Genomic DNA, 14,133 nt, shown 5'->3' with positions numbered 1-14,133 from the left:
GCCGTTTCCAGCTTGTAATTCATGATACCATGGAGAACTACCTGGGCCTATGTGGAACGTCAATGACTATATCTTAAATAAGACGGGTAACTCCTAAGGGGTTTCGGAATCCTCTGGCTATATGGGTAATCGTTATTTACTCGGTATGCAAAGATGTTGGAAATCATGCATCAGCGGAAACTGCCTAATCAGTCAAAGCAATCTAATGTGGCAATTACATCAGAAAAAAATTAAAGTGTACTCTCCAGCCTGGCCAGAAACAAGCATTGGCGTTCCACTCCTTTTCTAGAAGGAAGAGTAGACCTACGTACTTCCAACCGCAAGTGAGAAATGAGAAAGCAACATCACCATTAACTAGATCAGCAAGTAAAGCATGTGCTAAAAAAAAAAAAAAAAAAAGACTATTGTTGGTGGGCTGAAGATGGCTCCGCTCAATTATCTCTGAAAGCACTTTTCTAATTTCAAGCCTCTCCAGGGCTTTCCATGTCTCCCAATGGTTAGACCGGTACTGTACAGTGACACACATCCACTGCCAACATAGATTATGTGGTGCAAAGGATTCAGTGTCTCATTATGAGAATGTGACCTCATAGAAGTTACTTGCTAGACAAAGGAGGCTTCCCGGAGCATGGACAGTAGACTTTCCATAAATTTACATTCCCAAATGTTAGTATCTATCAGAGCACTTCAGTAAAGACAAAAGGGAGAATGCAAGAAATGACATGTGTGTAGGAATAGCATTATTTCACATCAACAGTGGTGGCAGCAAAATTGGCACAGCAAGCCACCCGAGTGACAGTGACATCATGATGATTGGCATAGAAAGGTATTTCTCCTCTATAAACACATTTCAAACACCATGTTTTGAAAACTCAAGTCTGCAGCACGTTAATAAACAAGGTGAGAACAGTCACAGACACCCAGCTACTAAAGAGGCAAAAGCTAAAAGCAGAGAAGATCAAAATATGAAAAAGTTGAATCTGTTTTGGCAGTGATAGTTGCTTTGGGCAGCATTCTATTGTTTTCTATGCAGACGTGTCACTTTAAAGGAAGGCCAATAAAAACAGTTGTTGCTGTAAATCGAGCAGTCCGTCCAGAACTTAATAAGTCACACCCAACAAGCACAGGACACCATCAACACTTCATGCATTTCAACCTTGCTGCTTCTCATTGATATAGCACTACTCTGTGTCCCAGGACTGACAAACACAGAACCTATATCTTTGCATGGTCATGCCGCGTAATTTTGTGTAGCTTTCCATTAGATAATTATTTGCCTCTTTGTGTTATTATGCAAGATCGTCACCATATGCAAATCAGTTATGACAGCATCGAAAAATACGAGCAGTTCAAGCATTAAGAGCAGAGCGACAAGCATCTTTAGCCAACTTTACAAGAGACACGACCTCATTCCGGAAACACCTAGGGGTACTTGCATTTTATTCACTCAGTCTGGAGCGGACAAAGATGACATGAAAATATGTAATGCATTACTTCTTGCTGTCAAATGTTAAAGCCATTCCAACTTTCATCAGAGCTGCCATTTGATATATTTTTAAATCATATCTTGTGAAGCAAGCCACAGGGGTTTCATGCTGCAATGCAAGTATAGTGAACTGTGCCTTTGTCTGCCTGTAAGCAATGTATGTGGTATACAATGGTGGATGCCTAACAGAGGCCCAATGACCCATAATGAGCCATAACCCTCTGGGGGAAACCAAAGTCCAGTCGCTGTATATTGAAATATTTGGTGAAAATCAGTAATGTAGGCAGTTGTGCTGTGAAGACTGTATACATGCGACTGAAATTTACTGTCAAAAACAGCCAAGCCAGACGCGTACTGGCGCAATGCAGAATCCGGTTAACTGGCACAGCGGGGATCATTTGTATACTGTTTAGCTTTAAGCAGCCACCGCACCAGGGAAAATATTTTTGGACGAGTAAGGCTGAGGAGACGGTATTTGCATTTTCAGGCAGCAGCCATCACAGGTGAAGACAGCAACAATGAACACAAACAGCAAGCGGCGAGGCAGCAGTTTAACAAACGTTTGACACTGGCATCGATGTCTGAGCTTGAGCTGTGTCAGAGGCATCTGATGTAGATGTGTAAAAGGACACCCTGTTGAAAGGAGGATGTTCGGATGTGCAGCACAGCTGCACGTTTTCGGTTTACTGACCATATTTCAATGTTAACCATTATAAGTAAGGGGTTAACCCAATAAAGTCTGTGGACCTGGGTACAATGCGGTATAGACTAACAATGGTCCTCAAACCAATTATTCACTAAAACAAAAAACTACATTTATCATTTCATTGATTCAGTTCGAGCTCAAGTTAATTGCGTGCTCATGAGGAGAAACGTACTTCTGTAAGAGCAGAGTAAAAAAACGTGAGATATATAGCCACTGTATTGATTGTAAAAAACAGTAAATGTATTGTCATTCATAAATTCTAGTCAAAGGACATTATTAAAACTGTGGTTGCTCCCGAGGAGGAATGTGCAAAAGGAGAAAGAGTGCTCGAGATAAAGTGTGTGGATGGGAAGATATTCCCTAGGGTTGAGATAAAAAGAGATAGTTGGAGATGATTCGTGAATGATTGATTCAAAGTCTCAATCCTTTAGTTCTGGCCCAATGGTAGTTTACATGGTCTATTTACATTGTTTCTTTACAATCACAGATTTTTTTTAAGCACGTCAAATGCTGAAATGGTGGATGGGTCCAGATGTGTGGATATGTGAGCATCGACGTTTCGACTCGGCTTGAGGCACATAGGATGGTAGGGCCTTGGCCTGCGAGTCTTCTTCAGGACAGGAGTACGAGGCAACCAACCAGTGGTTTGACATCCTCGTCCGCATGAGTAGAACGTGGTAGCCGTACGTCCTCGTGGTACCGCGAGGATGTACGGCTGCTGCGTTCTACTTCCAGATATTGCACAATTCAATTGTCCACGGGTTGACCTTGATGGCTTCCGGATTTCATTAAACATTTTTCTAGCCAGCAAAATCACTGAATACCCCCGCCATCACTCATGCAGACAAGCCAAAGACAATCAGATTTCCGTTATTTCATCTGATTCTCCCTGGCCATCAAAACGTAGCCTAGGAAGAACTAAACATATTACCGTAAACTCTTGGCAGTTTATTCGCTGCTGAAAGCCTTTTTTTTATCCATGTCAGGTAGATGCGGAACACTGAAGTTTAGCAGATTTACACCGCAATCCACCAACAGTTCCCTTGCCCCCCCCCCCACACACACACGCCCAAAAAAAAAACTCCCCAGCCACACTGAATATACCAGATAGAAGCCATTCTCTGCTTTCTGGTAAAAATGATCGAAGTGTGGTGCACCTAGTCTACTAAGCTCTACTCCTGCTACATACGACATATAATGTTGCACGCTGAGCCTGGTAATCCTGAACATAAAATATAAGCTCATTGACCTTACTATCGACCAGGCCAAGCTCAAGGTCATGGGAATGGAATATACTTGGAGAGGGTGCCTTATTTCTGCTATTTAGGCATCCATTTTAATTCTGCTCCCGGCTGGACAAGCCATCTGGATAACCGGTGGCGCAAGAAAGCCATGGTATTTTCAAACTACGGAAACATCATGTTAGAAGGATGCTGCTCACAATTCAAAATGCATATAAAGTCAAATCTGTGGTGACTCTGGCCTGTGAAGCCACTTTGATCCCATTCTACAACAGAAATAATATAATTGCTTTCTTCAAATCCTGTGGTGGTACTGCGGTACGTTTTATGTGTTTATTACACCTCAAGGCCACAGTGGATTACACGACTGACTAGATGAACTCAACTCCCATACTAACGAGTGTGTAAATTATACAAACATGTTCTGCTACTATCAATATACTAATTCCACTAGATATTATTTAACAGAAGTCCTATATTCCCTTTGTAATATAAAGCAATTCAGGGTGGTATAATACTTGAGGATTGTTTCTGGCTCATTTGATTCTAAGTCACGGGAGTAACAGATCAAGACAATTTTTCTTCATGTTTGACAAAATGGCGAGGAAGGTGTGTGGGATGGGAACTGGTGTGTGCGGGCTGGATGGTGAGGTACCTGTGATACGAACAGTGATTGGCAGTGGTTGCAGGTAGTGTACACGGAACTCATTTTGGGAACTGGGAATTATTTTTATCATTAAAGCAAGGGAGGCAAAGGCATACAAGGGAGAATGGAGGAAGAAGATAATAAGTAGAAGAATATAGAGAAAAGGAGGAGCAATGGAAGTACAGCTAGACACAGAAATGGCGAGAAAGGAGGAGGAAGAGACTTACAGGAAGACAGAGACAAGGGGAGAAAGGAAGAGGAAGAGACGTGAAGAAAGTCAGAGACAATTGGAGAAGGAAAATATGAAAGAAGAGCCATCAAGAGTGACGTAATAGGCACTGAGATGGAATCAAGAAAAAACAGAGTTTGTATACGCCAGCTCGGGCAGCAGGTATGCGTAAGTAGTACAAAATAGAAGAGAAAAGGAACAGATGTCATTTGGGAGACGGGTGGTGCGACAAGAACAAACATTGAGAAGGTAGCATTGCTCACCTCACATAGCTTATCTGGGTTTGCGAGTAACGACTGCCACTCTAGCTTCAGATGTACCTGTCCGCTTTCAATGTCACTTAACGGGAACCACTGTGTAACGTCAGGAAGAAAAACAAAAATTTGTGAACTGCATGGATCCAGCAAAGACAAGCAGAAATCAAGGGAAAGTATGGCAGTAAGACGCACATTATTTACCTCTTTGTCAATGTTTTTCATTTTATTTAATCAGTTTATAAAAAGGCGAGACCCAAGAGAGAGCAAAAGGGAGAAACTGGGAGCAGGAAGAATGAACAGGAAGCGGAGTAGCAATGAAAGGAAATGAAAATAAGGCAGCTAGAGGTTTATTAACTGATGTACAAATAATAATGAAATATCTTGGGCCGTATTATCGACTTTCACTGTTTGAGCCATGGCACAAATTAAAACCGGTGCACCGGGCACCTACAGGGAAAGTGGGCCCTATTACATTGAATGCACTGACCCCGGGCCAGCCACAAGCTTGTGCTGACATTGGGGTAGCACATTCAAGTGAAAAACAGAGTGGCTCTGAGGCACCCACTCTGTTTCACTGTGCAGATGGCAAACTGCCTTCCCTTTTACGAGAGAACCCCCTTGCATGTAGGTGCAGTGAGTGACTGCACCTTCCTGCAAGGGATTGTCCCCATTTCCCCCTCCAGAGGGCTGCCATCAGGGGGCGCCTACAGTGCACCACCTTTTAAGTGTTCAGAGCACCATCTTTTAAGTGGCGCACGGTCAGTGCGCCTCCTGACGGCTTCTTTGCCTATGTACCCGTGCCTAGAATACGGCGCGGCCACAGAGGCAAAGGGATTCCCTTATGTGCATGAGGCTACGCCCATATGTAAGTGAGGGGATTGCAGTCTGGTGAGAACGCTGATGCTATATGTCCGCCAGGACTATCCCTATTACAGAAGAGGTGCCACAAGTGTCTGTGGCCCTGTCTGTAATACCAAAGTGACTGGGGTCGCGCACAGCCGTCGCTAAAACCTGTTGCGCCCCCAAGGCACTTCTGTAATATGGCCCCTGGAGAGCAAATATGAATGCAAATTCTGACTTTGCAACTGCTGATCGCAATGGTTACAGTACTCATCACCAAATTATTCGACTGAATTATTTATTCCATTTTTTCATCATTAAACACATGCAAGAAGATTGTCGAACCACCTCCTAAGTACGTTCGCCACACTGCTTTCTCAACAAGGTGTAAGTAGATGGGAGCTAGAAAAGCACTTGCGTCTTATGCTTTTGAGGAGGAAGAAAACACTATAAAGAATCCAACCATCCAAACTGCTTATGTCCCTATAATCTGCATTTATTCTCTAAGTTCATCCTTAGGGGACATGAGTGTATTGAATTAGACTGGCAAACATTCTAACAGTGCAGTATATTGAAGTCACCTTCCTGGCCGAACAAGAATGACTACTCCTTTAGAAGCACTGAGCTGCATCAACTTCTTTTCAACTTGTCTTCAACAGAAGCCAGACAGGTGAAGAGGGTCAGAGAATCACTGCTTCTGCCATCTAGATCGATATACATTTTAGTGTCTGTTGCATACAACGTTGTTAGACGGACCGGGAGGGTCGGCCGAGGATACGGGGAGAGGTCTCCGGGGAGAGCCGTCTCCAGTGAATCGTACAGACAAGTAACTTCCCCCCCACAGACGGACACCACACAAGGATAAAGTTCAACGATACTTTATAGACAATTCTTCAAGTACGGTAGAATGGTACAAGGAGGTCTGGACTCAGGGGTCCCCTCTATTCTGGTCTCTGGTTGGGAAAAGGGTAGCGGGACAGTCTTGTTACCAAAAAGATGGAAAATAGCTCTCAATCCTCGAGCTCGGTGGCGTAGATGAACGGGCCGCGGCGGAGCCAGCAGGTCCCGAGATGGATGAAGGAAGACGACGGTCCGCGGCAGAGCCAGCAGGTCCCGATGAAGGTGGTGGTTACAAACGGTCCGCGGCCACGCCAGCAGGTCCCGACGATGATGAAGGATAGGGTGGTTCCCAAAGCCGCGGCAGCGCCAGCAGGCAAGACGAGGGTGCACAAGACAGAGCTACGGCAGCGCCAGTAGTCCGTCAAGGATGAGTTCTTCTTTGCGTCTCTCGACTCCAAGATACAACTGCCGTCCTGCTCTGGAGCTGCCCCAGTTATAGGGCTGGTGTGCTTTGATGTCCGGACCCTCGCACTTGGAGGTCGGGAGGTCCGGGATGAGGGGGTTCAGACACCCAGCAGGGGGGTGGAGCCAGCGCCCGGGGAGGCGATGGGCGAGCGGCACTTGGCGGGGGAGAGCCATCGACACCTCCTGCTCCCATTGACTGACCAAGTAGCCCGCTCACCTCCTGGGTGGATGTTGGTGCCGGGATGTCTGAGGCCTGGCCAGGCCCAGGGTTGAGGTCGATCGGGGGCCAGGCGGCCTCGTGGTGGAGTGTCCAATATGGCGCCCAGGATGGGCGCGCAGGCCGGTAGTGGGTCGGCCTACGCGGTCAACAGGTTCGAGTGTAGGGGTCCCTGCGGGGACGGTGGACGTGCAATGGTGGTGTGTGGTACTTGCGTGGCTGGTTCGGGCCTGGTTGGGCCGGGGGAGAGCGGCCCTTCATGTGGCCTGTCCAACATGCGTCCCCCCCAGCTGAAGGCGGGGAGAGTTACCCATTCTCTTGGGGACTCTTCTCGTCGAGGCGGAAGAACCGGGACAGGCCATCTGCGTTGGCGTGATCGGGCCCAGGCCGATGTTCAACTGTGAAGTCCATCCCTTGTAGGGAGATGGACCAGCGTAGTAACTTCGGGTTTTCCCCCCCCATCTGCATCAGCCACTGCAGGGGTCGGTGGTCGGTCTGTACCCGAAAGGGTGTGCCAAAAAGGTAGGGCCGGAGCTTCTTGAGGGCCCATACCACCGCGAAGGCCTCCCTCTCTATGGTGCTCCAGCGTTGTTCCCGTGGTAGGAGTCGCCGGCTGATGAAGGCCACCGGCTGGTCATGGCCTTCGGTGTTCACTTGGGACAGGACTGCCCCAATGCCATGGTCGGAGGCATCCGTCTGGACGATGAACTCCCGGCTGTAGTCGGGGGCCTGGAGCACAGGGGTGGAGCACATGGCGGCTTTCAATTGTTCAAATGCAGCTTGACACTCTGGGGTCCAGTTGACTTTCTGGGGCTGATTTTTTGACGTGAGCTCTGTGAGGGGCCTCACGATAGTACCATAGTCTTTCACGAACCTTCGGTAATAGCCCGTGAGGCCCAGGAAGGCTCGTACCTCGGTCTGGGTAGTGGGGGGCTGCCAGGACTGGATGGCGGCAATTTTTAGCTGCAGAGGGGCCACCAGGCCGCTTCCCACCTGGTGCCCGAGGTAGGTTACAGACCCTTGCCCAATTTGACATTTGCTGGCCTTGATCGTGAGGCCAGCTTGCTGAAGGGCGTGCAGTACTGCTCGGAGGTGGTGGAGGTGCTCGGACCACTGGTTGCTGTATACAGCGATGTCGTCTAAGTAGGCGGCGCTGAATCCTTCGAGCCCCGCCAGGACCTGATTGACGAGCCGTTGGAACGTTGCTGGGGCATTCTTCATGCCGAAGGGCATGACTGTGAAATGGTAATGGCCATCGGGCGTGGAAAAGGCAGAACGTTCTTGTGCCCGGGGTGTGAGGCCGATTTGCCAGTAGCCCGCCGTCAGGTCGAAGATACTGAGGTAGCGGGCAGCTCCCATGCGGTCGATTAGTTCATCTGCCCGGGGGATGGGATGTGCGTCTGTCCTGGTGACCGCATTCAAGCCCCGGTAGTCGACGCAGAACCAGAGTTCTGGTGTGGTGCCGGGGGCAGCTGCTTTGGGGACCAGTACTACAGGGCTGGCCCAGGGGCTGTCTGAGGGCTCGATGACCCCGAGCGTGAGCATTTTGGCTACTTCCTCCTGGATGCAGGCCCGTACCCGATCTGGCACGCGGTAGGCCCGGTGGCGGATAGGGGGGCTGTCCCCCGTGTCCACATCGTGCGTACACCAGGAAGTGACACCTGGGGTGAGGGAGAACAGGCTGGCGAATTGTGACAGGAGAACTTGGCACTCCTGGTGTTGCTCTCGGGTGAGGGCCTCTGAGAGTCGGACCCCATCTACGGAACCGTCTTTCTCCCGCGTTCGTAGGAGGTCCGGGAGGGGCTCGGAGTCCTCTTCAGCCCCATTGTCTGTGGCCATCAGGAGGCTGAGTTCTGTCCGTACAAAGTGCGGTTTCAGTCTGTTAGCGTGGAGGACCCGGAGGGGGTTCCGGGAAGATTCCAAGTCGATGAGATAGGTAGCCGGACCCTTGCGCTCGACCACTTTGAAGGGCCCTGTCCACTTGTCTTGTAGGGCGCAGGGTTCGGTGGGGGACATCACCCATACCTGTTGCCCAGGTTCAAATTCGATGGAGGAGGCATTCCGGTCATACCACCTTTTCATGTCCTCCTGACTGGCCTCTAGGTTGGCTTTTGCTAGTTCTCGGAATCGCCGGGTCTGGTTGCGGAGTGTTAGGAGGTAGCGGAAAACATCTGGTGGGTTCTTTAGAGGGGGCATCTCCCAGCCTTCCTTAACTAGGCTGAGCGGCCCTACGATATCGATTCCGACCCTCTCGAACGGGGTGGTGACCACGGGAAAAGGCTGCAGGGGGGCTTTCAGTTTGCGGCCGCTCTTCCCACTGGCTTGGCACGTGGGGCAAGATCGGCAATGCTGGTGTACATTGTCCCTCATTTTGGGCCAGAAGAAGTGGGTCACCAGGCGGCTATAGGTTTTGTCTTGACCCAAGTGTCCTGCCAGGGGGACATCGTGGGCCAGGTTTAGCAGAAAGTCTCTAAAACGGAGGGGTACCACTAGGACTCGGCTGGCCCCCAGCTCCGCGATTCTTTGCTCACTGTACAGCAGATCATTGTCCCAGTGAGTTCCGGAGGTATCCCCTGCGCTTTGGGCTAGCGCTTGCTGGCGGAGTCCCTCGAGGGAGGGACAGGTCTTTTGTTCTTGGCGAAATTGTTCTTGCGTGGGCCCCCCCTCTTGAGGCCACTGGTCGAGGTTAGCAAGGTCTGGAGGTTGAGCTGGTTCGGGGGGGACGTCACGGTCGGTGGTTTCGGCGGGGGCGACCGGAGGCGGTGGCGCCGGCCATTCGAGTTCCTCTGGGCGGGTGTTGGCACGGGCGGTCATGGACCGGGTGGTGACGCACGCCCAGTCCGGGACGCCCAGCATCCCCAGGTGCTCCTTTCGTTCGACTGCTGCCCATGGAGAGCTTTCCAGGTCATTACCCAGGAGGCAGTCTACGGGGGCATCATCTCGGACCGTCACCTTCAACATGCCGGAGACCCCTCCCCATTCGAAGGGGACGCAGGCCATCCGACACAGACTTTCTGAGTTATCGGCTGAACGTACAGGGCAGAGCATGTTTGGTAAGTATTGTTCGGGGGTCACCAGGTGACAGCGGACGGCTGTTACACTGGCCCCAGTGTCACGAAGGGCTTCAGCCCGGCGTCCATTGATGCCCACCCATTGGCTGTACTTCTGGGTATTAGCGGGTAGGGGGACCCGCGGGACCATGTCTCTCCCCCCTAGGCAGGCGAGAGCCATGGCGGCTGGCTCCCATTCTTGGTGTTCCTGTTCATATTCTTCTTGTTCCTCTGAGATCCGTTCCTCCCCCAGAGCAGCAGCGGCTACTTGGCGGGGTCTTGGGCTCTGGTACTGGGGGCAGTTTGGGTCGTTTGCGTAGTGTCCGACTCGTTGACATCGATGGCAGGTAACATTGGCTCGATGTCCCGGTCGCGCTGGGGTGCTGCCCCGGTTGGCCGGGGGGGTGGGGCTGGTAGTGGGGGTGACCGGAGCGTTGCTTCTTCCGCGTCCTTGGCCTCCACCTCCTCGGGGACGATGCTGACCATTGTTGTTCCGGTTCTGTTCGGAGGACCCATTTCGACTCACTCTGGTGATCTCCCACCGGTCTGCTTCGGCTGCGAGCTGCCGGGGATCCGTTAACTTGCTGTCGAGGAGGTGCTGGCGAAGTTCAATGAAGCAATTGTTCGACAGATGCTCCCATACCATAAGATTGAACAGTTGTTCGTAGGTTGTGACCTTGCTTCCTTTGATCCAGCCCTCGAAGGCTCGGCTAAAGTAATTGACATAGTCCACCCAAGTTGTACCTGGGATGCGGGTGCAGTCTCGGAACCTCTGACGGTACATCTCGGGTGTGAGGCCATAGCGGGTGAGGAGTGCAGCTTTCATATGGTCATAGGAGGTCATCTGCTGGTCCGGGAGTTGCAGCAGGGCGTCGCGGCCCTCATTGAGGAATCTCCCCCACAGACCGGCCCCCCAATCGCTCCTATCGATCCGGTGTGCAGTCATAGCGATTTCATAGGCCTTAAACCATTGCTGGATGTCGTCCTCTCGGAAGTATTCTCGAACGACATCCTTGGGGATGTGTACCTTCTTCTCTGTTGCCCCTGGAGTGTGGGGTTGCTCGGGCACCCCTGTTTCTTTATTCTGTTTGCGTAGGTCGATTTCAGCTAATTTCCGCTCATGTTCATATGCCAGTTTCTTTTCCTCGAGCTCCCTTTGTCTCTGTTTCTCCTCTCTTTCTTCTCGGAGACGCAGGTGCTCTAAGTTGATTTTCTGTTCGGCCAACTTTAGTTCAACGTCCATTTTGAGCCGGGCCATTTCCAGCTCGTGTAGTCGGGTTCTTTCTCGTTCCTGGATCTCGTCTGGCGAGAGACCCGTTCTTCGTTCTTCAGGGGCCATGGGGGTTTGTGCTGCGATGTCTTGATCGGGGGTTCCGGCAGCCCCGGTTTCTGCCCAAGATTCCAGGGCCTGCTTAAAGTCATCTTTGGTATTTAGTCCGGTGGTAGCGATACCTAATTCGATACAGAACTGTTTAAGTTCACGATGGCTGTACTCGCCCAATTTCTCCATCTGGAATTTCTCCGTTGATCCGCTGTCTTTAGTTGACATCGTGATTCGCCGTGGGGTGAGCTACTCTCTGTACGGTTTATGCGGTGATTCGGATCCCGTCGCTGGCCACCAATGTTAGACGGACCGGGAGGGTCGGCCGAGGATACGGGGAGAGGTCTCCGGGGAGAGCCGTCTCCAGTGAATCGTACAGACAAGTAACTTCCCCCCCACAGACGGACACCACACAAGGATAAAGTTCAACGATACTTTATAGACAATTCTTCAAGTACGGTAGAATGGTACAAGGAGGTCTGGACTCAGGGGTCCCCTCTATTCTGGTCTCTGGTTGGGAAAAGGGTAGCGGGACAGTCTTGTTACCAAAAAGATGGAAAATAGCTCTCAATCCTCGAGCTCGGTGGCGTAGATGAACGGGCCGCGGCGGAGCCAGCAGGTCCCGAGATGGATGAAGGAAGACGACGGTCCGCGGCAGAGCCAGCAGGTCCCGATGAAGGTGGTGGTTACAAACGGTCCGCGGCCACGCCAGCAGGTCCCGACGATGATGAAGGATAGGGTGGTTCCCAAAGCCGCGGCAGCGCCAGCAGGCAAGACGAGGGTGCACAAGACAGAGCTACGGCAGCGCCAGTAGTCCGTCAAGGATGAGTTCTTCTTTGCGTCTCTCGACTCCAAGATACAACTGCCGTCCTGCTCTGGAGCTGCCCCAGTTATAGGGCTGGTGTGCTTTGATGTCCGGACCCTCGCACTTGGAGGTCAGGAGGTCCGGGATGAGGGGGTTCAGACACCCAGCAGGGGGGTGGAGCCAGCGCCCGGGGAGGCGATGGGCGAGCGGCACTTGGCGGGGGAGAGCCATCGACACCTCCTGCTCCCATTGACTGACCAAGTAGCCCGCTCACCTCCTGGGTGGATGTTGGTGCCGGGATGTCTGAGGCCTGGCCAGGCCCAGGGTTGAGGTCGATCGGGGGCCAGGCGGCCTCGTGGTGGAGTGTCCAAGATGGCGCCCAGGATGGGCGCGCAGGCCGGTAGTGGGTCGGCCTACGCGGTCAACAGGTTCGAGTGTAGGGGTCCCTGCGGGGACGGTGGACGTGCAATGGTGGTGTGTGGTACTTGCGTGGCTGGTTCGGGCCTGGTTGGGCCGGGGGAGAGCGGCCCTTCATGTGGCCTGTCCAACAAACGTACAATTGTGGTCCAACTCCAGCATGGTTTTAAGGAGTAGGGACCAGGTAAGTGTTGAAAAGAACATCACAAAGTGTTAATACTTTTGGGAATCCTGCAGTTCCATCTGTTAAGTGTGTGGCAACCTCCTATTTAGACTTTAAAACTGGATAGTTTGATACACATCGAATGTCTGTCGAAAGATGATTAACATCAGAAAATAGGGTATTCTACCCTTCAATAAAGTGTCCAACATGTAGATAACTCCTACTTAATAATTAGGACACATGTTGGTTTTGTTATTAAGTTATATAGAGAGACAAATGCATATTAATTATGTATGTTTTTTCCAGTAAAGAAAGAACAGAAAGAGGTACGCTATTTTGAATCTGCTCCATCTAGGAGTGGTAGGAAATAGACCAGAAGTTCCCAGAGGGTGCTTGTTCTCCTGGCCTACACATTGGAATGGTGTTCATAATGGTTTGGTTCCATATCAGTTCAAGTGGTCTGCATCAGGTCAAAAAGTATGTAATAAGTATGCCTGCATAAATACATCAAGGTTCTCACGGTTTGGTAAAAAAAGATGTTTACATTTATCTAGAGATTATTAGAGGCGCTGAGCCACATCTTTGAATAATACTATTTATATATGGCTAAGCCGATTTACTTTACAAAAAAAATTATGATTTCAAAAACAGTTACGAGAGCTTATTTGTGATAGATTCCTAGAGATTAATCCGTGTTTTCCCACTTTTAGAAGGGTAATACTCTTATAATGTGTCTGTATTTGTACAACCATGGTGCCTATCAGCAGCAATTAGATCAGTACAGACCGAGGTTCTTCCAGAAACCTCTCAACCTAAAAAGTTGTTTTATGAAGAATGTTTTCACACCCACAACTTCTGTAAGTCCTGGGGTGGAATTTGTACATAAAGGACACACAGGAAGGGACTCTGTAGTGTAGTTTGCAATTTGGTCTTTGAGCAGTGCATATTTTAAGAAATAAAGTCGAATGAGAAGATTGGGTGTTTACAAAAGAATCAATAACTCATGGAGGGATGAGGCTTAAAGAACATCAACCGCACGAGACTTTGCTGATGCGACAGGCAATCAAGAAAAATGAGCAGAATAAATATTAGACATTGTCAGTATTAGAATTTGTTGACTGTGTGTACAGAACACAATATTTCAGGAAAACACTCTAAAGGCCACTGATGTCAACGCTTAGAAAACAAGAACTGCAATTATACCTCGTCCACAACTCGATCTGTCCTCACGCCTGAAAGACATATAACAAGGCTGCAAAATAAAGAAAACAGGCCGTCAGAACTAGACAATATGCTTTTATCTATGATATTAAAAGACCACCACAACAACACATGAAATAAATAAAGGTAGGTGAAGAGGCAGTTCCTCTTTCACTGACAGGCAGCCCCAAAAGTGTGTGGTACCGTCTGGGCCGTGTGAATGTGTACTTGAAGGGGTGGAACGAGCTAG

At 50.0% G+C, this 14,133-nt stretch overlaps 1 protein-coding gene across 1 annotated transcript in view; it reads right to left on the bottom strand.

Annotated features, from left to right (window-relative positions):
- Positions 1-14,133, bottom strand: part of ESYT3 (extended synaptotagmin 3) — a 241,697-nt gene that overhangs the window by 38,894 nt on the left and 188,670 nt on the right. Inside the window, exons 11-12 of the mRNA XM_078682402.1 lie at positions 13,887-13,935; positions 4,572-4,661 (exon numbers count right to left, since the gene is read on the bottom strand). Of these exons, the coding sequence (XP_078538528.1) occupies positions 4,572-4,661; positions 13,887-13,935 (139 nt within the window). The remainder of the gene's footprint in view (positions 1-4,571; positions 4,662-13,886; positions 13,936-14,133) is intronic.

This window comes from Lissotriton helveticus, chromosome 3_1 (assembly GCF_964261635.1).
Source record: "Lissotriton helveticus chromosome 3_1, aLisHel1.1, whole genome shotgun sequence".
In the NCBI taxonomy this organism is placed as follows: domain Eukaryota; kingdom Metazoa; phylum Chordata; class Amphibia; order Caudata; family Salamandridae; genus Lissotriton; species Lissotriton helveticus.
Note: the sequence above shows the minus strand (reverse complement) of the source record. Positions and strands in the feature narration are given on the sequence as shown.